The sequence below is a fragment of the Cyanistes caeruleus genome, chromosome 17 (genome assembly GCF_971803275.1).
Source record: "Cyanistes caeruleus chromosome 17, bCyaCae1.hap1.1, whole genome shotgun sequence".
In the NCBI taxonomy this organism is placed as follows: Eukaryota; Metazoa; Chordata; class Aves; order Passeriformes; family Paridae; genus Cyanistes; species Cyanistes caeruleus.
This window is the reverse complement of record NC_141717.1, coordinates 8,383,477-8,410,590: the sequence shown is the minus strand read 5'-3', so window position 1 is coordinate 8,410,590 and position 27,114 is coordinate 8,383,477. Positions and strand designations below refer to the sequence as shown.

The 27,114-nt window shown below is 43.2% G+C and overlaps 1 protein-coding gene and 1 long non-coding RNA gene across 6 annotated transcripts in view; one reads left to right on the top strand and one right to left on the bottom strand.

Moving 5' to 3' along the window:
* Positions 1-5,770, bottom strand: part of XYLT1 (xylosyltransferase 1) — a 176,826-nt gene extending 171,056 nt beyond the window's left edge. Inside the window, exon 1 of one of the 4 annotated variants that reach the window (XM_086854859.1) lies at positions 5,106-5,770. In XM_086854859.1, the coding sequence (XP_086710985.1) occupies positions 5,106-5,327 (222 nt within the window). In that variant the 5' untranslated portion in view covers positions 5,328-5,770. The remainder of the gene's footprint in view (positions 1-5,105) is intronic. The other 3 variants (XM_086854857.1, XM_086854860.1, XM_086854858.1) reach the window with 3 other exon arrangements.
* On the top strand, positions 4,989-17,411 carry LOC147650048 (uncharacterized). Of its 2 annotated transcripts, none has more exons than XR_015277453.1 (2): positions 4,989-5,431; positions 14,379-17,411. It is a non-coding gene; the product is annotated as an uncharacterized LOC147650048 (long non-coding RNA). The 2 variants fall into 2 exon arrangements; XR_015277454.1 differs by lacking the exon at positions 4,989-5,431 and adding an exon at positions 11,769-11,853.
* Positions 17,412-27,114: the final 9,703 nt, after the last annotated feature.

The window sequence follows — 27,114 nt, the reverse complement described above, 5'->3', positions numbered from 1 at the left end:
CATTTTTGGCCACATAACAGCTCAATGCTATTAATTGTATTCACAATGCAGGGTACCTTAACTAAGCTGTTTCACTGAGCCTGGTGTACTAAAGTGAGACTCAATTTCCAGAGATTGATTCCTTCTGGACCAAAGCTTAACACACAAATGATTAGCTCACATCAAGCTTCTTTTCACTTTTCAGGTCTGGAATTTTTTCTGAAAACCTTCATTTCCTGTGTTCAGATTACTGAGGCAATAAGTCTACATCATGAAGATACTTAAGAGTGGACTATATTTAAACAGGTACCATTTGACTGTGTCTACATATATGGAACCTATACATTCACTGATTTAAGCAAAAAGGATAAATCAGTGGTGGAATAGCTCCTTTTTTCTTGAAAACTCACTTGTTTTATGGAGCTTAACAGCTTATTTTACACTTAAGTGCAGCTCTGTAGAGTGAACTCCCAGGGACTACAGTGACTCTTGCAGCAGTAGCCCAGCTCCTTACCCACAGCAGAGGCTCCCTCCTTCAACACACACCCCCTGTGCAAATCTGTGCTTTAATGCTGGTGCTGCACTGAAAGCTGTGCTCCATCCAGAAACTCACTTGTCCTGTACCTCCCACACGGATGCTCAGCACAGGGTAGGTCTGGGCCGTGTGTTTGTTTCTGGCAAAACAGTGCTGGGAATCCACCTGCACAGTCTGAACATTCCAAGGGCACATGCACTTCAAAAGAAAACCCTCATTTCCAAACCTGAAAGAATCCCAAGCTTTTGTATGATACACAAGGTGAATTCTGCACCGGTCTTAGTTTGGGGAAGCATTTGGAAAAGGCTGGGGGAAATAATGGATGGATGAACCTTAGAGAAAGTGGAGTAAAGCCTCCTGGGTTTTCTTTCCTGTATGATTCCCAGAGTGTTTTGCAGCATTAGAATTGCTGCTCCTTTGCTTTTAGCTACAACAACTGATCACAGTTTTTATAACCCTTAGTGTGGAACAGACCCTGGATGCCTTTCCTAGCTTCAGTAACCAACAGGGATTACAGACTTTAGGCATACACTGTAATTACTCTTTGCTTCTTGCACCTTTAACCTGGTAGAGCTCAGCATGATCACCAGGAGATGACAAGGAAGGAAAAAAGCAAGAAAAAACAGGGTTGAGCACATTCAGCTGATCAACCCATGGAGGACCCAGCCTCGCTCTCCACACTGCCAGGAAAAGGAAAAATACCACATTTTCCACTACAAATGTGAAATTAAGGAGAGGCACTGGTGAACCTCAGGATTGTCCTCCCTAGCTTAACTTTTGTTTGGAATTAGAACTGCTCACTGACCCCAAACACACTTTCTTTTTATTTTACAGCTCTCAACATTTTGAGCTATTGATATGTTTGGTTCCTTTGACAGCTTCATGCTGAAGGAACCATACCATTTCTTTAAAAGAACACACTAAATTTCAGACTGAAGAAATGCTTTGATCCCACACCAGCAGGCAAGAGCTGTATTTCACTGAACTGACAGTGACAGTGCTCTGGCATTTCTGCTTTATGGCAAACAGGCAGCAGTGAAAACCCAAGGCCAGCAGGAGACACAAAGGAGCAGCACGTACCCACAGACAGTGCCTTCAACACCCAGTTCCATGGCAGGGGCCACAGCTGGGCAGCACAAGTGCATCCCTGTGATGCACAACAGCCTGTCAGTGCAACATCACAGCAGCAGATGCTCTGCTGTCACATCCCTCTCATCCTCAGCAGCCCCAGAGCAGGGATTTGCATCCTATTTTCTTCCCTTTGGGCTCCCAATGCACAACATCCACAAGCCCCTTCCACCATCGCGGGCAGGCTGTGTTAAGGAGACCAGAGACCGAGCAGCAAGTGCAGTATTTTCACAAAAAGCTGTTGCACACTTTTCAAAGATAAAGACCCTCCCATAAAAATCAACCCATTCTCAGAAGGGCACTTAATTCTGCTGTTTTTGACACTTGAGCTATGCTGCATGAATAAAGCTTGTGCAAAGGGTGCAGCTGCCAGAACGTTGCAAGTACCCACTGAAATCACTCAAATGATACAGTTGATACTTCTTTAGAAGTATCTATAAGCTGGTTTAATTAAATATGGAACAACTGCAGGAAACTGCTTACGACTAATGAAAGCTCCAGATGTAGCTGGTCAGGGGATCTAGCACAATAAGTGTTTTCAGTTGCAAAATTGCTCAATTCAAAATTGTTTCTTCCTGCCAAGTTGGCAATTCCCATTCAATTACATACAGGTACAGTGGCAAACCTTTTAATACAGCAAAATGTTATTTTATCTACCAAATGAAGTGCTTATTGCACATACCTGCCAGCATTTAATAAAAATCTAAATATCTTTTAAACACCTGGTTCAAAGGATTATGTTTCTTTTCTCGCAGACACAAATTACCAAATCCTCACACTACTTATGTCTAAAGTAAAATAGGCACCCCCATTTCAGTCTTGAACACAGGACTGAGACAAATTAAAAACAAGATAAATAAAAGCACTGTAGCCTCATATCACAACTTTCAGACACAGGTTTGAAAAGCACTGTCTTCTGCCAATTGTCCAAATTGCCAATTGTCAGGTTTGCATAACTATTTAGTATAAAGGCTTGTATAAGGGTAGTTAGCAGGGCAAGTGAAAAAATAACAGAAACCATGCTCAAGTACTACATCACAGACAAATATTTAGCAGCCTTTCAAAAATATACTCCTCTAAATGTATTAAAACTCACTACTCCACTCACAGAGCAAAGACACTGAAATTAATACTATTTTATTAATGCTATTAATACTATTTTTGGTTAAAATGCAAGACTGAGAAATCTTTGAAAAATCCTTGGAGGGCCCCTCAGATGCACTTAACCCAAGATGTGTGGATATAATGGAACAACTGTATTCACACCAGTCAGCTTCTCCAACTGTTGCAAAACAATTTGACATACACAAACTATGGGAAACTCGGATTGAGAAGGATACTAACTTTGGTTGCACTGTAATGTGCAAACAAAGCAACAGGGGAAAAAAAAAAATCTTCCTTTATATAGGTGATATACAATTCCATTTCTCAGAGATTTTCCCCATGAACCAAGTCTGAAATCAAGACTGGTAACTTTACCTACCAATTCAATACAGGTGCCAAGTTTTTAAGGCAGAAGGCTGCACAAAGCCAATTTCCCTATCACTTTTCCACCAAGCACACAATCTAGTCCATAGATGGATACTTAAGTGCGAGGTTTTGTATTCTGACAAAGTAATTTTAAGGATGGTGGCCACTTCCCAGTGTGCAGGCTAAGCAAAGCCACAAATACCATAAAATCATCTTGAAGAAGCCTTGCCAAATCACCTCTTGACAAAGCATCGTTAAGTATGATGCCACTTGCTTTGAGCATTGTTGTTTTTTTTAATATCAAAGTCAGACATTGTGACACAGAGCAGTGTGATCCATACCAGTCATTTAGATAACGAGGGGAAAATAGGTGCACTCAGCATGTGTTTTAAAATATGTTTTCTATTCAGAACCCCAGTGCTCCATCTTTAGGTCTTTGATCAAAAGTGTATGCAAAAGGCATGATTCATAACTGCCAGCATCAAAACACTCATATCCAGTGTCTGTGTGTGGCCAGCACGGAAACAATGACCCCGAACCCGGCACTCGTTCCGGCACATCGGGTGCAAACTGGACACTGTGCCAGGACATTTGTAGGACAACGTTCCAAAACAGCCCAGAGCCCACAGAGGAGGATCATTTCCTAGAAAGTCTGGGGAGCTGGGAAGGAGGGCTGAAGCTTCAGGTGCAGCCTGCCCTCTCCCGGCCCCCTGCCTGCCCAGGTACCAGCGTCCACCAACCTTGATAACCCACAGTGGAGAGACCAGGGGGGAAAACAGCTGGAGAAGACAGAGATGAAAGCATAAAAGACTTGATGGACAGGAAAAGAGGCAGAGGGCAAGGTGCTGAAGGAAAAATAGTGGAGCCTAAATAGCTACATTTATGAACAGAGGAAATAAGATTATGTGTACAGACAAAAACTGAATTCAGTAAACTAGAATTTTCATTTTCAAATCTAGAAAGCAGAGCAGGATCTGCACACAGCGGATGGGTACATACTACAAGTTGTCCCAAACATTAGTGATGGAGTACTCCTGTGCTGGGAGCTCAGCTCTTCGCAGCCTTTCGAGGCCAAACCATTCTCTGTAATTTACAAGGGTAAGTCACTCTGAGCCCCAAGTTCTTGCCTTCTCTCTCAAGGATGTAAACAAAAATACAGAAAGTGACAAAACTAAGCATGCACTTGGAGAGGCATCACTTACTTAATGCAAGCCTACTGCTAAAAGGATACAATGAAAACCAAAGGAAGCTTCTCTTGAGCTGGAGAATACTAATACTGGTGCTACATATGTGAGGTTTGCAAGAACACTGTTAATTTGCTTTTTCACGTGCCTAATAGAAAATTCAAAAATAGAAAATTCAAAAATAGAAAACTCAACTGGCAATAGAGCCAGATTTGCAACCCCTTACGGTTTCAGGCCCGAGTCATTTGAATGAAAACCGGGGAGTTTGCAAAAGAATGAGTTAAGAGACAAGGTCTTCATCCTGTGTGGGCACAGTTTCAGTGTCCCTGAGTTGTCAGCGGTTACTAAAATGATTGCATGACATTTCACTGCCCGTCATCTCCAGGGCCTGTTAGAGCTGTGCAATAAAGAATAGCGCCTGTTCGATTTTCCGGGTGGAAAAACCAAAGTAGCACTAAAACAAACCCCTAGGACGGTGTGGGGTTAGGCGGCTCTCCCGCGAAGTTCGGGGATGCCGGGATGGCCGCGGCAGGCGGTGCCGGGCATGGGACGGGAGATCCGTCTCTCGGGGAAGGGAGAGGGTCCCAGGGATGCATTTTCCGGCTCTGCCCCGCGGCCCCCGGGCGCTGCCGCCGGAGCGGGGCAGGAGCGGCCCCGCAGCGCGGCACCTGCGGGAGGCGCCCACGCGGGCTGCGGGAACGCGAGCCCCGGGGCGACCGCGCCTCGCTCGCCCCAACTTCCCCCGCCGCAGTCCCGGCAGGAGTGCCGCCAGACGCCGTGAGACACCGCCGCTCCCGCTCCCCGCCTACCATCGCCTTGCCGTGCGGGGCGGCGGGTCCGCGGCGCTGCGGCTGCCCCCGCTGCTCTCCGCCGCGGTCTCGCTTCTCGCGGCCGCCGCGCTGCTCCTCGCCGGCGTCGAGGGAGGTGAAATTCCAGACGAGGAGGGTCTGCAGGAGCAGCACGGTGAGCGCCGCCACCAGCGCCGAGCGGGAGCGCCGCGCCAGCCGCCGGGCGCACGGAGCCGCCACCATCTTCGCTGCTGCTGCCGCCGCCGCGCTCCCGAGAGCCGCCGCATCCGCCGCGGCACCGAGTTTTCAGCCGGGCAGAGCCAGACGTCAGCAGGAGGAGGGCGGAGGTGGGGAAGGAGGGAGGGGGGGAAGGAGGAGGAGGAGGTGTTCGCGGCGCGTGGGGATGGGGGAAGCCGGCGGGGAGCCCTGGCGGCGCGGCAGCCCGCGGCCGGGCCAGCCCGGGGCCAGGGGTGGGGTTGGCGGAGGAAGAGGAAGGAGGAGGAGGAGGGTGGGCTGGAGGCGGAGGAGGAGCGGTGGCGGGGGCTCGGCGGGCGAGCCCCGGCGCTGCGTGAGGGGAAGGGGCCGGGGCGGGGCGGTGGCGGCTCCCGGCGGGCGGGGAGGGGAGGGGAGGGGAGGAGAGGGGAGGGGGCGGCCGGCGGCGGGGCGGGCGGAGACTGCCATCTTCTGAGGGAGCGCGGCCTCACGCCGGGCCGGGCCGGGCCGCGGCACCTGCGGGCGGCAGCCCCCGTCACCGGGCACCCCAAAAAAGGGCCCAAATTCCCCAAGGCTGAGATGATGGGTTTTGGTGGTTTTGGTTTTTTTTTTTTCCTGAGGCAAAAGGGTCTCTGGCAGCGGATTGAGAGCGAGAGCAAGGTGCAACACCTCCACAGCCCGGTGAGGTTTGCGGGGACCGGGCACAAAAGGTGACTCTAACTAAATGCCCAGTGTCTCAAAAAGTGAACATAACGGACGAGTTCAGCCGCCTTTTTCTCCCATAGTGATATTGGCTTTCTAATCTGAAAGATCTCATTATCTGATGATAGGACAGAAGTAGGGAGGTTTTTTTAATCTGATTGCACAGCGCCTCTTTTTCTAAGCTTAATTCCACTTTACAGACCAAATCCAAAGGTAAAAAGTACTACATCCTGGTAAGAACAGTTGCTTTTTAAAATGACAGCCAGGTAGGATTTGCACAGACCACCGGGATTTTGTTTCCATTGGAAGTATTTTCGTTTCTGATCTGAAGAAAATGAAACAAGTAATAAGATTCAGAAGCATCCTTTATTAAGGGAATTTTCCTAATGATCCAGTGAGGCTACAAATAAAATTTTACAGGCAGTATCCTTCCTTGCAGCATTTCACAATTAGATGAGGTATGTGTCAGTTTCAAAGAGTGCCACACTGAGTATCGCTGACTGCAAGGTGTCTCTAAAACAGAGAGGTCAGAATACATCATTAGTAACTTCCAGCAAAGTCAGCCCAGAACAGCTCCTCTCTGTGTGACAGCAGAGCATCGTCTGGCTGACCTTCCATTCATCTAGTGGAACCGTGTCCCATTTTTGCCAGCTGGGGTGATGGCAGAGAGCCCGTGATAACAAATTTTCACAGTGTAGGGCTTCCACACCAGTTGCACATGCATCAGGTTTGCTGTTCTCACAGTACAGTGAAGTGAGTGTTAGAACAAAGAAATGAAAAAGACTCAAAGTGTTCCTGAATATTCTGACAGATTCTCAGGAAGATGATGGATAATTTTTATTCCAAACTATCAAATAATTGGGCATTATAAACACAGTCGAGCACATTTGCTGACAAATACAAGATAAAAGCATCTTCCATTTGGGATTGAATGCTTTTCTCTTCAAAAGGAAGTTGTGGTCCTAGTAAGCGGTTGCTCCCAGCAGCCTTCCCTTGGGCATGTAGATGGCAGGATGCTCATGGTGCCAGAAACGAAACAGACTCTGAACAGCCCAAATGACCAAGTGCTCTCAAGAGCCTCAGAGCCTGATTCCTGCCTGCCTCATTGGGAAATGGGAGACCCATTCCCATGGATACCCTAAAATGGCTAAAAGCCCTAACAGCAACGTCCAAGGCAGGCAATAATTCGGCACAGGGCAACACTGCTTTCTATAAAAGGAGCACAGCAGTAATTGTGATGAACTTGTGATCCATGGTTCTTAAAATTTTTATGACCTATTGGAAAATTTCCTCTAGATTTTATGGGGTAATTTTTATGCTGGAGAATATCTCTGGGTGTTCCTAATCTCTGTAGATAATTACTGTGACTGATAGGGCCGTGAGGAACAGCAGTGCATGCTCAGTCTCACACATGTCCTGCTGAAAGCCCTTCTGGAGAGACAATTTGTATCCAAACCACAATAATTTATAGGCCATAAAGATCTGAGTCTTCAGTGCAAAGTCAGTCCTGTGTATGGGTGGGAGCCACAGCATGAGACACTTCTGCACTGACAGAAAAAGCAGAGAGAGGAGCAGACTTTTCCTCCTTCAACATCCTCCTTTCCCCCTATTTAGGGACATGTAAAAACTGGAATGGGTATGGTATTGCATTCATTTTTAAATGAATATTATCATTTAAAGTATGTATGTATGGTATGTATGTAGTAGGTAGTAATACACTAGGTATGCCATTAATTTTTAAAATTCTGGTATAACTAATGACCACTAACTGTTCAAAACATCCTTCTTCTGTGCTAAAGAAAACAGACAAATGGAAGAGATTTTAACTAATAACATTTTTTTTCTTCTGCTGATTCAAACTAAAAAGTGAAAAGGGCAAGGCTGAGCATCTTGAGAATATGAAGATGAAAAAAAATAAAAATCACAGAAACTGAAGAAATTAAATGTACCAATCCAAAGAACAAAATAAAATCAGAAATCACATAAAACTGTTAAATGAATTTTCTTATTACAACATTTATGAATAAGGGCAGCTTGATTGAGCTGTGTTGCATCAGAAAATATTTAATCAGTTTACACAGAAGACACTTTAGAGATTTACCACTCTGAAAATTCCCCATGTTCCCTATGTTAGGTGAGAATTAGTATCTAGCACAAAGTGTATAAGAGAAAAAACAGATTTGATTCTTATGTAAGTATTATGTTGGTTGTAACTGTCAAAGAGATGGTGTTTTAAGCAAGGGCAGCAGCTGTGACTTGTTGGATTGGCTAATTTGCTCTAAAATCCCAAGACATAATTGATTTAAATATTTTTTTTTGCCACTGCACAGGTATGTAAGTTCAGTGAGGGTGTTTGAGAGATGGAGGGTATCAGTCTTGCCTACTTAAAATTATTTGAAAAAAGAACCATACTCAGTTCCATTTTAGTCTGATCTACTTTGCTTGATTTACCTATCCTGCTATAAAAAAAATTGTTTCCTCCTCCTAACAGTGTAAATACAGTCTAAAATTGCATCAAGTAACCAGACTTTGTACAAAGAAATAAGTGAAGTTGAGAGCAGTGTTAATAAGCAATATCCTTTGCTCTACTTTGCAGAGCTTATGGTCCATCTGGTGAACAAACACTGCAGGCTTATCTGAACTCCAACTCACAGCCTGACTCATAGGCGGTTTAGAAGCACATTCTGTAATCAGTGGAAGACTAAGTTATTTCAGAGTGAAGATTTGCATTTTTCTTAAAAACAGTCATGTCCTTATCACATCAAAATTTAGATTTTGGATATGTGTTATGAGATGAAGGCGAAAAAGGTGAACGAACTGATTTGTCTAAGAATGAGTATCTCTAATATATTCAGTCTTAAAATCTGTGAGGAATACAGAACAAATAGCAAATTTGTGTATGTTCCTATGATATAAAAAAAAATGTCAGCAACTGAGGAATGGTCTTAGGAATAGAAAAGGTTGGAAATAGGCCATGAGAAATGTTCAATGAGTAATCTGCAACAACAGTAGCAATGTCTTCTGAAGTCTGGGCTTCTTCCCTGACATAACCAAGTCTTTCTTTTCTTTTCCTTCCATCACTACCAGAACACATGACTACTAATTCCTTTAGTTCATATGGATGACATAGACCTTTTCCCTGGGAGTGTGGAAGTCTTACTGGTCTAAGCATCAAATCTGAAAGAGCAAAATAAGGTTGGCAATTACTCCTTGAGAATTTCACCATCTCAGACTACAGGTCATTGTCTGCTCTGCAACAAGTTCCCAAAATATTGCTTTTTGTTTTTAAAAACTGGCGCTTAAAAGACTTAAAAGGTTGAGGAAGTGTATTTTGATTTTTTTGGAACCACAGAACCACCATAAACTTCATGTTCTGCAATTCAGTCATTTTATGGTTTACATGTGTGCTTCTCACTACTCAGGAATACTGTACCATGGCTATACACTCTTCCATATTTTCTTTTCATAAACAAAACCAAGCTTCTTTGCCAGTTACTCATTTTAGATCAGGCAACTCCCCAAGTGGGTTATAAAATTCAGGTTCTCTCTTATGTGCTTGGGCAGAACTAAAGTCAATGGAGATGTGACCACTGCATGCAAGAAATGCCTTCCATTCTGGTGGTTTTGTAAAACTTGAGATTCCAGAAAACCTTTCTCGATCCATTCTGATTTCATTTTGTCACATCACAAATTCAAACTCTGGTGTCAATGAATATGCAAAAGCCAAATTTTTGACAACAACATCTCATTCTGGTAACACTGTCTATAAATTATCAACTGAACATACTGTGTCAGGACTCAAAAACAATAAAAGCAGGTTCTGTGTTCACTTTATATGAAATATGTAGTATGGATGTGGAATGTGTATCACACCTTCCTTCTGAGAGATAAATTTAGTTCAGGACCTTGGCATATGCTCCACTTCAGGAAGTGAAGGAAAATGGAAGAATTATTCTCTTCAACATCACATTAAAGCAGCCCTTTTTCTTTATAATCTCTTAGCATATAAAACCTTTTACTATCAATGAGGGGAGATGGCTGTATATGTACTTTATATACAGCCCTCCGTGTTGTGACAGCTTTTTCTTTCAGCCAGTGGTCGAGGATAATCACGGAAGGATTACCCATCTGTTCTTGCCATGTGGCACTCTGTCTTCAGTAAGGAGATACTGCAGTTCACAGCTTCCTGCAGTTCTTTTTTTTTTTTTCTGATGTTCTCTCATTAGCTAAAAATTGTTTTATTATCCATCTGAGTTGCTAAGTTGGAAAGTCTAGGAGACTCATGAAGGTGACCTACTTTGGATTATCTGAATTAGAACTAACCACTGCCTGTTGCAAATAGAACTTGGTTTAGATGCAAGGGTTTCTTTGGCTTGGGCTTTCATTCTAGGTTTTGGGGTTTTCTTCTGTCTATCCACTTGATGGAAAAAGACAAGTGATACACAAAAAAGGATAATCAAAAGAGAAGAGATGGAAAAAAGAGACTTTTCCACTAAAAGTGACTTTGTAGGTTGTGTTTACATGATTATCCAGTTTTTCAGAACACCTAACAGTTTTTAGACTGCATTTACTACGATGACATACCAGTGCAAAGTATATGTAGAGATTTAGCCTAATAGTCACCTGAAACATGCTCTATGTGTCTAAACTTCTAATGAGGTATCACTATCACTTGCTGCATGAACAATAACTGGAAAGGAAACATAGTTTTAAAGAAGATTTTAGTAGTCTTTCATTTTTTCTAACACTGAAAAATACATTCTTTTAAAGACAAAATTTTATTCTTAAGCTCCTGATATGATACATTGAGGTGATGTGGAAATTCATCCGTATGAAAGCTTGCTCTGAAAACATATCCGATGAAATAGTGTAACTGTTCTTCATAAAAAGAGCCATTTTGTGGAAATTTATTTAATACAAGCTTTTCTGTCAGGAAACATTGCTTATGATGATATGTCAAACCCAGTGTTGGCAGCCTCAACAGATCATTTGCTACCACTGATGCACTGGTGTCCCCTGTGCACACTGGACAGTCCCACAGGGCACAGCATGTCAGGTGGAGCTGGGACTATTTGCCAGTGCATGACAGTGACATTGGCCTGAGCTTCTGCATAAAGTCCCCAAACCCTTGCACAAAGCTTCCCAGGGCAGGGAGTGGGGGAAGTGCACTTGTGCCATTTTCCCCTGGGAGAGGGGAACTGAACAGGTAGCCTGATTTCCTGCTGCAGTTTCTAACAGCTGAGTTGGCAAAAGAGTGTTTCAGCTTCCCTCTGACACTGGTCTGCCATGTCATGGACTATGTGGGATATTACAGATCAAAGACAATTATATAAATTTAAGCAAACAAACTTGATAACTATCGTTAATCTTTCTGTATTTAGGAAGTCATTAGCAAAAGCGGGTGCAAAAACCTGTTTGGCTGTAATTTGGATGCTACAAGAAAAGGAAGTTTTCAGACAAGGCATTTGATGTGCCTTAAAAATATAGTTTTTGGAAGAGTAAGGCATTAATGCAAGTATGGCAAGGATGACTGGGTTGTACATTGCATGATCTCTCATTTCAATAGCTTTTGAATTCGTAGAAGTGGTAGCACATTGTAAACACCTCCTTGGAGTTAGGGAGGATTTTGGTAAAGCTGACACCTCCTTTACAGTCTTTGAGAATTCGTCCCATACTGACTTTATCTATGCCCCATTCTTCCATCACAATGGAAAACCCTCCATAAACATTTGAGATTCCGTGTGACTCTAGCAAACATGCTCTTCTCAGGAACAAGTTCCTATCTTGGCAAGACAAAAAGGAAGGTTCTTGAAGCCATATGGAGACTGAGGAGCCAGAGGAGAATTCTCGTGAGGTAGGTAACTAACAGCAGTTTTGCAGGAGCAGACAGAACAGTACCTTGACATGCTGTTCTACATTTGGTTGTTCACAGAATCACAGAATCTTTTGAGCTGGAAGGGACCCACAAGGATCATCAAGTCCAGCTCTTATGTGAGTGGCACATACAGAGATCCAACCCACAACCTTGGCACTATTAGCATCATGCGCCCACCAACTGAGCTAATCCCAGGGTTGCTCTGTATGGTTTGGGTTTCGTAACGATTTCTGCTTTGATGAACTTGAGGACTGGAAGGAAAAAGAGCTGGCAAACCTATCTGTCCACATCAGCAACCTCATACAAAACATACCAGCTCCCTGCAATTTGCAGTGCTGTCTGGCTGCCCGTGCCTGAGCAGGGGCTCCTACGCAGGGCTCACTTGCACACACTTGTAATCAGTGGTTTGTCTGCTGGTGTGCTGGCCTGCAGCTGCACCAGTCAGGTGTGCATGGGGATGGCCAAGTTACACCACAGTACAGCACATACTGGTGTAACCACTTTTCAGGAAAAAGCATGGTTTGGTGCCCACCATCACAGCTCCATCAGTTTTGAAAATTGATCCTCATCTCACTTAGAAACATTGTGGATGTGCTGACTTTTCAGTGAGGGCTGCTGGATGCAGAGGCTTGTTTGCTCTGTGGTCTCACTGAGGGAGATACTAAATTCTACTGCTTCTACGTCATTCAGGTCTGCTTTATAAGATGGAGATACCTGCATGATTGCAGTTCTACCTTTTGAATAGTACAGTTCTTGCCATGACAACTCAGTGCTGAAATTACTGGTTCCTTCCACCTATTTAATTATTAAATTGTGGGTATGACCCATATCTGACTCATTTGGCTGGAGAACATTCTGCTCCAAAAGACCAGGAGGTGTTTGCCACTGTTGTGGTGGTGAGGTGATGTGCAGGAGACCCCTGCCTGTGTAGTTCATTTGTAGTACATTGCAGAATTGCTCAGATACCTAAATGCCTGTATGCACAAAACCCAGGATATACATGTATAGGCCTTTTGAATATACAAGTAGATGCCATGGATAAAAGTGTAGCTCACAGAATACAGATTAGGGATTGGAATTTAAATTGCAATACTTTGCCCCAGGACTGATGCTAAAAGGTGTTGCATTTCTTGTATATAATAAATATTATTCAGTGAAAGGGAAAATAAGTAGACTCTAAGTGATTGCATCATGCTCTTAAAACAATTCAAGTATTCTCCAAATTATATCAGTATAAGATCAATTCTTCAGGAAGTCCATATAACAAGTTATTTGTGTATGCTGTGCAAGTCACATTTAAGATCAATCAAAATGTTATGATGAATTTTAATCTAACTTCTGAATCGCGTAGTAATTTTTGACAACACACGAATGATCCATTTCAACATAATCTGCATTCTCAGCAAAATGACTCTCTTTTGCCCTGGAATAGCTTCTAGTATTGCAATTTGATGTAATAGTGGCACACACCTTTCTTGATTAGTGGAAGTAAAGTTCTGCATTAGATCTTTATTTCACTGAAAAGTACTACAATAAAGTATTTTATATCTCTCATGATGTAAATAAGCGCCTCAAATTCCTGTAAATTCAATTAGGTCTCGACCCATAAAAGCACTTCATTATATGTATGGGCCCATTGAATTTGGGGACATATGCAAGGGCTTCAATCAAAACATACTTAGGAGCTTTGCTGAGTCGAGCCCTCACAAAATGATGCTGTGCAGATCAGCTGCTATTCATCATATGTATTTAAGTGAATATGGTAATTTGCTTGTTAGCCAAAAAAGAGGCTCTAGATTTCTTCTCAGTAAGTTATATACAGGTAGATCTCACATTGCTATTACCTCCTCAACCCTGATCCTCCAGATTTACACAACTGTTGATGAGACTATGGCTGATCCTACACAACACTGGAACTTCTCAAATAGCCACATTCTTGCCTGGAAACTGAACCAACAAATTTGGTAGCTCATTCTGCTAGATGAACTCCACTGAAACAGATTCTTACCTCAGACTTAGACTTACCTGAGCACAGATGAAAAATGCAAAGAAGATCTATGTCATTTATTTTTAAGCCCCATGTAGTGAAGAAAAAGGCATATTATGCATTTCATGCATTATTCTCTCCTTTGTGCTGTATATAATTGGCAGAGCTTTTCAGTGAAAAAACTATCTGGCCAAATTCTCAGAGCCTCATGCTCTGCAAAAATCTGTCTTAAATTAATCTATATTAGGAGTAATATTCAAGTTGACTGCACTCATATGAAAAATGTATTTAAAAAGGTCTAGCAGATACAATCTGCTATTTCTTGCCTGACTTTGTTCCCTGCTGTTGTTGGTCTCTCACGGGATTTCTTGCAGAGTGCTTAAGTGATCTATACTGAGGTTTCAAAAGCAAAGATAATAGGAGTTCTATTCATGGGTTAAACACTTAGCTGCTTTAATACAAGATGTGTAGGAGCAGCCCCTAATGACATTCAAATCTTGTTATTGCTGTGCTTCAGTATAGGATATACTTGGTTTTGTGGCTGCAAGAAGCGATTGCCAGAGATGACTGTAAATCCCGAACAGCAAATAAATCCCAGCACATGGAAATGACTTTTCTCCTACAGCAGCACATCTTTGGACTCCACTGTGCTGGCTCCTGACTTACAGCAAAGCAAGTGACCCAGAGAAGTCAGTGGTTTGTACCATACCTACCCTGGGATCTGGCTGCAGGGACACCAGCTCTTAACTTCACATTAGCCTAACATTCCTAACCCTTCCTTTTGCAAAACACAGCTGCCTGTTCTTAGTGTCCTGGCTTTTGGACATTCCCCTAAAAGCAGTATTGTGGCAAGTTCTGAGCCTTCAGTATTTTTGAATTGCATGTCCAACTTATTTTTCTTATGTCCTCCACGGCTTGCTAGTACTTGCCACCATTCCCTGGTGGAGATAATTCTACTGAAAACATTTACAGGAACACTCCTACAGTTCCTCGAGCAAATTTGTCTGACATAGCTCAGACTATCCATTTATAAACTTAAAACTTGCCCAGCTGTCTCTGTCAGAAGCCTATTAGGCAGCACTCTCACAAACTGCTCTCATCTAGAGCAGTAAAGACTATTTGAGAATGGTGAACTTGTCCTCTGACACAGCTGGACTGGAAAGGAAGTGGAAATGAGTGAAAAGAGTAACCCCCCTCTCTGGGTTCTAAGTAGTTGTGAAAAAGGGCTAAAAAGCTACTTAGTCTTACAATGGAGAAATGAAAATGAGCATCCTGAACAAGGAGAAACACTTCTGGTTCTGCTGCTCTTTGTCTCACATTGCCACTTACTTCATCTTCAGGACTAACCTGCAAAATATTACTTTTGACCAAGCAGAAGTATCACAGGAACAATTAAATATCTTGTGGAGGAGAAAGTACTGTACTCTTTACCACCTCTTGCTAAAAGCCAATGAGCGAACCATCAAGTCCTAAATGCTGTGACACAGCCTACTGTGCTGTATCATAAGGAAAAAAGATAAATGAAAATATGTATTATATGTCTTGGGACAATATTAGTAGATATGCTCGTGGCCTTTAAGTATATGTAAGACTGTTGTGAAGAGAAAAGCAATTAATTGTTCTGAGTTCAATTACAACAAGAAAATATTTAGAAAAACATTAATAAAACTTTCTAGGCACCGTTAAAATCATTTAGGGAGGTTGTGAGGTCTCCAAAAACAGTTTGGATGAATAAGCTTTAGAATGGCTTAAGTGCTTCTGATTTTCCCCGAGGTCAAAATGAGTTTTTGGGATCCCTTCCCTCCCAGTGTGCTGCAATACTACAGAACATGCTAGCAGGTGAACCAAAGGGGCAGGAGCCTGCCAACTCTACATGGAAACACAGATGAATTTGATTTTTCCTATCTGCAAATAAGGATGCTAGAAAAATAAACACAGTATTAATATATAGTATTATTTTTTTGAAAAAATCTAGAGAAACAATTGCAATAAGAAGATCCAAACATGGCTTAAGAAATGTTTGCAAGGAGCAGAAACAGGAGACCTGAATTCAGTGTTGGCGAAAGGCTGGCAGCACCCACAAGCGAGTGCTGTATTCCCACCCCAGCGGGCAGTGGCAGCACGAGGTTGGGCAGAGCCTGTGAGCTCCAGCAGAGGCCTGTGTGGGCAGCTCCTCTGAGCCCTTCATTTAGAGGCTAATTCAGCTTTTAATTCACTGAGCTCATCCCTTTGGCTGGCAGCAGTTATTCTGCATGCAGATACCTGGGTGTCTCTTGCACCTTGCATGCACTGCAGCTACGTGGCTGAGATTGCTCCTCTCCTTCAGAACTCATGGGGAGCACAGCCATTGCAGCAAACAGCTAAATAAGGCTTTTGGCCGCCAAATTTCAGTTTCATTGCCGTCAGAACATCACTTATCACAGCTGGGCTATAATTTTCAGGCTTATAAAACTTCAATTGTCATGTTTGGATTTTCTTTAACACTTATTATAAATGCTGAATTTGATTTGTGTAGAATGGAATGACTCTCAGTGGCTGAGGGATTTGGCAAAGACCTTCACATATTTCATCAAAATTCTGTTTGGCCTAGAGAGGCGTTACAATTCTAGATAAAAAATGTGCTTTTTTAATACAGAAGTAATTTGTAATAGAATGTTCCAAAATAATTCTGCATTAAAGATGAACTAAAACAAAGCTAATATGATCTTTGCCTCTCCTCCATGGGAATGAATTCAGATTGAAAAAAATGGAATTGGAAGAGTCTGATTTAACACATTTTGCAAAATACATGGGTGAGTGCAGGGGAAGGAAGCAATTCCATCACCTTGAGCAGGAGGCCTAGAAGTGAGCACGTACAGTTCCTTGCAGTAATCCTTGGAGCTCTCTAGGAGCCCTAGGTAGTGTTAGGGAGCAGCAACATTTGTGTAAATCATAATTAGTAACAAAGCAAATTACATTAACAGCTCTTTGGTAAACAGAAAGGGGAAGCCTGCTGAAATCTGCTTCCTTTTAGTAGGACAATTCAGATTATTTAAAGGCATCTGGACATTTAGAAAAATCTAGGAAGAATCTTAAAATGTCATATTTGTAAAACAAAAGATAAAATTTTCCCCCTTTAGGGGGAAAACTATATAACTTGGATCGATATTTACATTTGGTTGAAGCCTTCGACTAAGCAAAGACATATGTATGAGGTCTTATTTTCACACGTAATTTTGGTGCTTTGGTAAATGCAAATGATGGAAGAAGTTGACATGAATAAATTGGCACCAGTTTAGAAGTCACCTTATTGCAAAGCGAGAGATATTTGGGATTGTTCATCTCCTTGCTACAGGGAAGGGTTCTGGTGTCGTCAGTCAGACACATGATACTTATCAGGAATGGTTTCAGCTCTAGGCTGAGGAACTACAAGCTCTTGAAGGAGCCAAGAAACAAATGTAATACTTGAGCATGTTTACTGTAAAATGAAGGGCTATTTTATCTCAATCAAATAAACCAACAAGTGAACTGCAAATCTGATACTGAAATAAATCCAATTTACTCTTGTGTAATTGCTTATTTGATTCTCAACTATGACATGAAGTTAGAAAACAAATTGATATTCTGTCACTTCTGTTTCAGTAAACTTAACTCAAACAAGTTGCCCTTTAGGTGCATCTTGGACGGAACAGTACTTTATCTTCATCCCAAGGAAATCAGTGTATTAAATTTGTTTGAAAAATTATTATCCAAACCATGACTCCTTTTCAGACAGTGTTTGAACTGCATACTAAAAAGGCCAAATTTCCCCCGAGAGCCAGCACAAGCACAGAGAAGATAAGTACTGTAGTATATCCTCCCTCTGAAAGAAAATGTACCAGCAGCAAAGATACTACATGAGCTCAGACAAACTCAGCTGGCACAGAAACTGCGGAAATCTTGTGGGCATGGGCATCTTCCTCTTTCCTCATGGCCTAAATGCAATCCTCATGTGCCTCAGCATTTAAAGATTAAGCTGTATAGACCCTATACTGTCTCAGCCATGATCAGAATACTAAAACTAAATAGAATACTAAATCCAGCACCACATCCACAGTGGGTGAAGTTAATAGACTGAAAGGTGTCAAAACCAAAGGAGTGACAAAAAGGTGGGGGATAGGAGGAACACCTTTTCTGCTGAGAAGTTCTAGAGGTTAAAAATGTTTGTTAAAATAAAATAGAATCAGGATTTGCCCCAAAAAAACGAGGTTAGGTTGTTTAGCACAGCAGAGGTCAGCAAAATGGGCTGGGATCGAAACCGCCCATAGAAACATCTCACCCTGCACTCTCAGGGAATAATCTTCATCATCTCTAGTTTAAAGGTCAAATCAAGGCAAGTTTAGAAAAAAAAAAATCCCCTTAAAAGGTCCAAGGCATAACTAATTCATGTCTGTGCAAGCTGAGAGAAGATTACAAAAATGGTCCCTGTGATTATTTTTATATTTTTTCAATTTATTAACTTAGGAAAAAGGTTATTCTGGACAAATTACTGTTTTTAGTGATATGTTCTATTTTAATTAGAAAGAATTTCAGATTAGTTTATATGCTTAAAGCTACTTTATTAAAATTAGTGTTACAGAAACAAATATTAATTAAATGATGAGGTAGGACAAGTTAAGACATGGCACTAGGTAGCAGTAGGGGTGGGTTAGTAGTTTGTAGGAAGTGGGAACATTAACTGAGAGTTTCCAGAGCAATCCAATTCCACCCATTCAAAAATTCTATTAATGTATATTTATACTCTGTATACAATAACCATAACTACTGCTAAAATATTTAGATTTTATGTAATATGTACAAGTTCCTCTGCTGTGGTACACTTGGGCATCAGATAATAAATAACATTAGTCTTTTAGGCTTGTCAAGGCATGTCTCTAAGAGGCTCTGTGGATAACATCCAGACAACCCTTCCTTATATCTTCCTTGAATAACAAGGTTGCCATACTCTTCATGCCATACTCTTTGCTGACAATAATTTAATTCAGATTTCACTGTGATTCTACATTTTCTGGTTTACATCCTGTAAACATTCCTCTGGCACATATTTGCCTCTAAATAAATTCAGGCTATTATATGTAGAGGGATCTTGTTTTGCAAGGTCTTTCTCAAAATCAAAAGAATTAGAGTTTTTAAAAATAAGGTCTCTAAGACTGGGTTTTCAACAGTCTTTTTTCAGATTTTTCAACAAATCCTCAATTCCCAACAATCATTACTTTCTCTGATTGGGAGTTTTCTACAGACAAAATGCATCTTCTTCTCAATTTGTTCTTCACAGTTACTTTAAAAACAGATGTTTCACTGCCAGAATTTGTGCTTTACAGCACAAATTGATTACCCTTATTGTGGTTGTCCTATGGAAAACATCCCATGGGAAAGCCATGAGGCTCACAAAGAAGTTTCAAGACCTGTGTATGAGCACCTTCAAAGCAGAAGCAAAAATCCATTTACATATGTAGCCGTTTTAATCAGAACCATGGATTTATCTGTATAAATAAGCACAGGGCAGAATTACTTTCAAAATTAATCAGTGATTTGAAGAACCCATTCCCCCCATTTCATTCCACTGTGGATCTGCAGGTCTTGATAATTTTAATAATAACAAAAAATGAAGAAATAACAAACCCCAAAGAAGATTTAAGGGATCTGTAAAATGCAGTGTAGATCTGTGAGAGTGAAAGAAGGGCCTAGACGAGCTCTTCAGGCTGAGAGAAGTTGATATTGCTGTGTCACAGTCACAGTCTGTGCTGGTCTGAGAGCCCTCCCCAGGACCTGCCCAGCACAGGTCCTTGGGTGTAAATCAGCTCTTGTCTCCAGCCCAGGCAATCCCACTTCTGTCACCAGGATTTTACATGCTATAAAGATCTTCCTTGGGAGCTGAAGATCACAGCTAGGACAGAGAGAAAAGAAGTGGCACAGAGAAATATGCTGGAGGGACAAACTGAGGGGGATTTGGATTAGAAGATTCAGAGGATGGGGTGAATTTGGTGAAAGGAACACAACTTTTGGGAATTTAACTAGAATTATTCCCTTTAGAACTCAACTGAAAAACCTAATGTTAGCATAACACCAGAACAGAACAGAACCTCTTCAGTCCCAATATGTAGTTATGTTTTCCTGCTTTTTCAAAATTGTGGAATAAATACCTGTCCTGATTTACATGCAGTGCAATGTATTACATTTTTAATGTTTCTTCTGGGCTCAGCACAGCTCTTTCATTCCCACTATCATTATGTTAATGGTGTAGTGAAATAACATTGATTTTAAAACTCTCGTTTTTTGCCTTGTTAAAAAAAAAACACCAAACAGATGAAAAGCCTACAATCTGATTTTTGCCCCAAAAGCAGAATATTGTTGGCCTGGCCTATAGTACCTGGACTAGGAACAAAGGTGAAGTCACAAATCTGAGTATCAGGAACTCCCTTGAAATGGGAGTGGAGAGGCAACCCACAACCCACAAACAACAAAACATCTGAAGGAAGAAATGCAATAAAAATTGGGTAAAATTATCCCTTGAGTAATGCTGGATGAAATCCAGACTAAAATCACTGAACAGTGAAGCTATTCCAATTTATGCCACAGTAACATCAAAATACTTCCTTCTCCTCTATAAACATCCTTTAATTCTTTCTGGAAAATGGAAGAGTACCACATGTGACAAGTGTTCCTAAGCAGCATGCTGAGCACCAAATGTGAACTATAATTCATAATTCATGCTCAATTAATCATAATGTATAAGGAATGGCTCTGTTAATGCTTCTGCTAACTACCTAGCCTATTTTGAGAGATGCAGGCAGAATATCAGCTCTTGTGACTGCTGTTGTGAGTGACAGACTGTGGATACCCCGGCAGCTGTCAAAGTCACCAGCCTTCCCTCAATGAAGAGAAAAGCAATTCTCAGTATTGCAGGAAGCTAAGAAAAGCTCTGAAAAGCAGAAATGAAAGTATGTGAGGGTGGAGAACGTTATCTTTTCTCATGTAAATCCCACTGAAAAGCAGCCTGTGTAATCCAAGCCTTGCATCAAACTAAGATTTGGAACAACCTCCATTTGGCAAATGAGCAATTTCCAAGTGATAAAACTCAAAGAGGAGAGGTCTGGTGTCTCCAGATATTGTTCTGGAGTTATTTTTACATGGCAGCCAAAGAGCAAATCCTGATTTAGGGGAAGAAGCTTTACCTTCACACACCACTATTCTTGTCAATCAGAAGGAGGAGTTGAAAATGGACTGGCTCTTGCTCAATTCACATTCTGACAGAGAAAACTGCTTGGAATGATTAAAGCCACACTCACAGCTCTCTGACCCATGGTATGTTTGTGGATATTAGAAAGCCGGTCTTCATGGCCCACCATTTCTGAGCTGCATAAGCTGGCAAGAAGAGCGGTAACTTGATGTATCCTTGAAATCCTCTGGCCTAATTTGTGTCAGGCACCCCCACAGGTACACAGCAATATTTTAGAATGCCCACAGCATATTCAGGTAAGTGCTTATGTTAGAAAACATATAAAAAAAATACCATGATGAAAGAGGAGAATTACATAAGAAACTCTCTGATGTGTTCTACCAATGAAATTTGGCTGTTTCACCCCGCCACCTAAAACTTAGGGACAATATGGAACATATTTTTCAAGATTCTTGCAATATCATTCCGAGTCTCCTGCAACCCTTAGTATTTTCAGGGTTTCCAGCCAGGAGAAGCTCGGCTAATTGTATTCCAACCTGTCACCACTAGACTTTGGAGTGATTTCTTTTTCCTCCCTCTCCCTTTTTAACTGCTATTTTCCATCTCAAACCAGTAAAACCTGCCATGGAAAGCTGAGCTCAGCATTAGAGCACCGCTCTTGGAAAATCTCTCAGAAAATTATTAAAACACGTAGCATTCTTCTCTCTTGAATAGCAATTCCCGGCTGCCGAGGACATGAGGAGAGCCGGAGCGGACGGAGCCCGGCGGGCGGAGGGCAGCGCTCCTCTAACCCAGCCCGGCGGGGATGGGCAAGGGGCGAGCGAGGGCGGCGCACGGCTCACACCTGCGGGGCGGCCGGTGCCCACCTGAGCTCTCCTGGCCTTGCCTAAACCCACCTGAGCTCTCCTGTGCTTGCCTAAACCCACCTGAGCTCTCCTGGCCTTGCCTAACCCCACCTGAGCTCTCCTGGGCTCGCCTAACCCCACCTGAGCTCACCTGGCCTTGCCTAACCCCTCCTGAGCTCACCTGGCCTTGCCTAAACCCACCTGAGCTCACCTGGCCTTGCCTAAATCCACCTGAGCTCACCTGGGCTCGCCTAACCCCTCCTGAGCTCACCTGGCCTTGCCTAAACCCACCTGAGCTCACCTGGGCTCGCCTAAATCCACCTGAGCTCACCTGGCCTTGCCTAAACCCACCTGAGCTCACCTGGGCTCGCCTAACCCCTCCTGAGCTCACCTGGCCTTGCCTAAACCCACCTGAGCGCCCGTGGGAGCGGCCGCGCCTCTGCCCCCTCGCCGCCAGGTGGCGCCGCAGCACCGGCTCAGGGGGCGTGAGGGGCCCGCGGGACCGGGACCGGGACCGGGATCGGGACCGGGACCGGGGGATCGGGATCGGGGGATCTGGACCGGGGATGGGGATAGGGGACCGGGGATCGAGGGTCGGGCCCGGGGGATCGGGGATCGGGGATCGGGTCCGGTATCGGGACCGGGGATCGGGATAGGGGACCGGGCCTGGGGGATCGGGGATCAGGACCGGGGATGGGGACCGGGGATGGGGACCGGGGATCGGGGATCAGGACCGGGGATGGGGACCGGGGATCGGGGATCAGGACCGGGGATGGGGACCGGGGAGCCCCCAGGCCCAGCAGCTCTCCCGCCGGTCACGGAGCGCAGCCCGAGCCCGCTGCAGCCCCGTTCCGGCAGAACTCCTCGTGCTGCCGGGATTGCGGCGGTGCTCGGCCCGGGACACGGCAGCGCCAGGCCCAGGCACCGCCAAATTCCTCCTCTGGGCCACAGAGAAGGTGCTCGCAACAGCCTCGTCCTCAACAACACCCACGCATGAATAAGTTTACTCAAATTCACAGTCCCACAGAATCCAATTAAACAACGCAAGAGCATAAAGTTACTCATGTATTCATGGATACGGATAGCTGCGTCCAACATTTACTTTGGTCTGGTGCCAGTTACAGTAACCATCCCTTATCTGTATTTCATTTCTCAGCTCTACAATTAAAAGTTACATTCAAGCATCCTCCTCCCAGTGGGCCCTCAAGGATGAAACTTTTATAAGTCTTCAAATACATTATGTATCCGCTGCTTGGGTTCGTTGTCCGGGAAATCTCCAATGGATTCTATAGGGAAAGCACGAAACAATGTTTTATGTATTCAGGATTTTGTGCCGATCACAGTAATTGTTACAGTGTTTGGAATAAAAGGAACATGGCTATTTGATAATTAATTACACTCTAATTGCATTCACCTGGGAAAAATAGCTAGCACTAAGGGGCAAACGGGGTCAATAATATTAGTATAGGCGATCACCAATCTTGCATATACAAGCACCAATTAGTTAAGCAGAGTCAGTGATAATTTGCATGAAGGATTCTGAATGTAGAGATAAATTAACACACTGAAAGTAAGAGAAATAAAGCTACAACTTAATCTAAACTAGTGACCCATTTTCCTTTATGGCTGCAGCAGCAGGTTAAGCCCTGGGAGGAATGGAGCGCTGATGCCAGCTCTGCAGCTGAACTGTGCACAGTCCACCTCTGCAAAGAGCCTCCCTCCATGTTCTGGAGTGCAGCAGTGCTGTATTAATGTAAGAGAGATGGAAAACCAGGGCTATTTGCTCCTCTATAATGACAAGCAGATGGTGCAGTGTAACTTGGCCCAGGCACTGCTGGAGCTGGCTCTCTGCTTGGGGAATGCAGTCGGGCCCTCCACTAGCAGAAGGGACTGCTGGTGAAACTTTATTACTCAAGGGTGGAGCCCTGGTCTTTCATCTCACAGAGGAGAAGCAAGATGGAAACAAGCCTCGACTGCTGCTGATTCATAGGATATTGCACCAAGCCACAAGGAGGGGTAAATTTTGGGCTGCTATTTTGAGGCCTCTTACTGGTCTCCAGTGTAGCAGAGCTTTTCCCCAGCCCTCAGCTCAGCAGCAGTGACACAACTGAATGGAGTCTTCCATGGGTTTGGTAGCACAGAGCTCCCCCAGGACTCCTTGGCTTGTGCCTGCAGAATCTGGGAGTCACACATGAACCCCACCCAAGCAGCATAAAAGTCACTGCTGCTGATCCTGTGCATCCAAACACATTGATGAGCAGTTGGGAAACAACAGCGTAACACAATGAATGACAGCATGAAATTTGTGATCCCTGAACGAACAACTTCCAAGCTCAAACACCTGTGGCTGCATTCAGTTGGTATCAGTCCAAATGGCTGAGCATTCCTTAGGGAAAACAAGAGTTGGAGAAGTACTTGTACAGCACAGTACTTGCAGGGCTGCTGGATTTAGAGGAGCTCAGCTCTGCCCTCAGCCTGAGCCAGGCTGCCTTACAATCAGATATTCTCCTCAGGCATTGCCAGGGTAAGGGAGGAGACAAATCATCAAAAAGGAGCCTTGCAGCATGCAGAGAGAGCACCACGCTCAGCTATTGAAGTGCAGGGTCTGCTCTTGCACATCTGTGTTGTCGTTTAGTCCTTACAGACTGATTCCTTCTCTCCTGGGACTTGCAGCTAGTCCAGCATTTCTACTGCCTCCCCTTTGCTGATACACAGCAGGTGTAACTACTGCCCATCCTGCTACATGGACTTCATACATGCTCAAGTAGTTCTGTACAATTTTGTTATTATCATGCAAACTACTGCTCTCAGGACTGAAAAGCATCTGCCTCTCGATGGAAGCATGGAACTTCTTGGCCAGGATGAAGAACCATTGTATACTTACTATTCAAAGTGCAGTTCTTTTAAACTGAACTATGATGAAAAATACCAACCATAAAAACATCTGTGATGAAGTTTCCAGGCCTCATAAGGACTGTGTGACTCCTGCATGGTTGTTGGATAAAAAAAAAAGTGCAGGAAATCTCAATCATTTCACAAACAGTGATGAAGCCCCTGTTCTCTTTGATTACAGCCATTGGTGAAGAGACAATTTCTCATCAGGCCCTTTTTATCGTCCATGGAATGAAGAGCAGGTTGTCCAGCATGAGTCCAGGACCAGGCCCCAGCAGAACATCTGAAATCCAGCTGCTAATCCAAGAATGCCTTTGTTGGTGGGATCTATAACTGGAGTTGATTATGGACCCAGCCACAGCCACATATGTCCCAGATCCTCAGGAGCATTATTCTCACACAACTGTTCTAAACTTGAGGATAACTTGAGCTCTCTTGTCAGCCATCTGCCTTACAATAAGTTGACATCCTTATGTATTCTCTCCACCAAAAGGCAACTTTTAAAATGCTATTAAAAAAAACTGTGTACAAATTAAGCAGTCAACACATTTTACTGCTGCGCAGTAACTAAAATGCTTTCACTGTGCTATGCAATCTATAACTGCTGAAATTACTTTCATATGTGTTTATAAGTCTCCCTATATTTTCTCCTCATTACTCCAAATACATTTTAAAAGCTCGTTAAGATAGATTTGTTGGTGTTTTGTATCTAGCTGACTGTGCATGTTAAAGGCTTCAACTGTGACTTTCCTAACTTGAAACACACTATTTTTCATGCTGCTTGTTAAAACACATATCATTCCCACCATGTACATTAATTGGCTTGTCTGGGGAAACAACTCAGTTTATGAAGTCTGTCATCCTGCTTTGTAGCTTAATTATAAAATAAAATTATTTTTCCTTCCCCACAGCCAGACTATTTGCTCTGCGTTTTTTTCCTTTTTTTTCCCCCTTCCTCATGCTGCTGTTTAAATTGCAGGGCTGAGTAACTGATCTGCTGGGTCCTGCTTCAGCAGCTGCACCCAGGGCTGCTGGTTAGGACAGCATTCCTTAGGGAATGCAGGCTCTGCCAGGGTCCTAAACTTCACTTGTGACCACCTGGAGCTGAGAGGTGCTGACAAACAATCATGTCCAGGCTCAAGTCTGCCATTTCTAACAGGGGCAATGGATTATTTAAGATGCTGCACGCTGACTTGTGATGCTCTGCATACACCCAGCCCCTCTTCAGTGCTGCAGGGGCTGCCACATACCCAAAAAGCTGGGAAGCTCACACATTTCCAGAGGAAAAGGAACAAGAAACCTGTAGAAATCAGGTGTACTAACTCTATCAGAGCCAACCCTCAGTGAGAGATGACATCAAGTTCCTTTGAGACCAATACTCTGAATAAAGTGCCCACCATTGGTAACTCCATTGGGTTCCCCCCAAGGGTTTTCTTTGCCAGTAGCAGAATCCTTACTCAAGGGCTGATGGCACAGCCAGAAGTCAAGAGCAGCCCAAATCAGACTGTCTGGGAGTGAGGGAAACTTGGGTGGCTCACTGCAAACCACAGAACTGAAGGATAAAGTCATAGGTCAGCAGCTGTAGTCACAGCAGGATTGCCACTGACTTCAGAGGCACCAGGAACTCCCCATGGAAGTAAAAAAGGGCCTTATATCTACCAACTGAAACATAATGTACTAAAGAAGGGGTCTAAAAAAATATCCAGAACTATAAAAGATCTCTGTGAAAGTTAACTTTTTTTCACTATATCTTCCTGCTTAGGGTCTAAATCTGAAACTTCCATCTAGTCCCAGCTCCCTTAACTTCCACTCTGCTGAAAGAGCTCCCTTGATGGGTTGATTTTAGGCAACTCTCCAATACTGGAACAGTGCACAGCAGCAGGAACCTGAAGCACTATAGAACCTTTAAAATACCCATGTATGCTAACTGCTTCTTTCTTCTCTAACACACAATACTGCATGTTTTAGAGGTCAGATCCTGTAAAAATTCTTCTGAATCAGAAACCAGAATCTTAACTTGGAGCCATGAAAATTTGGGATGGAAATCAAAATTATCAAACTTCACAATACACATGCTACTGCAAACTTTGTTTCTCATTACACAAACACCAATTTCTCTTTACAAAGGGATAAATCTTGACCCAGACACATCTTCCAGCAAGCAACCCCTCTATAAAAAGATTCAGGTAAAAGTCCTTACTTTAAGGATGGCACCAGGATCCAAGTTCTCCCTTCTGACTGCACCAGCCCACTCCCTCCCACAGTGGCAGGAAGGCTGTATGTGCCAAGAGTTACTGGCATCATCTGTATCTGGGCAT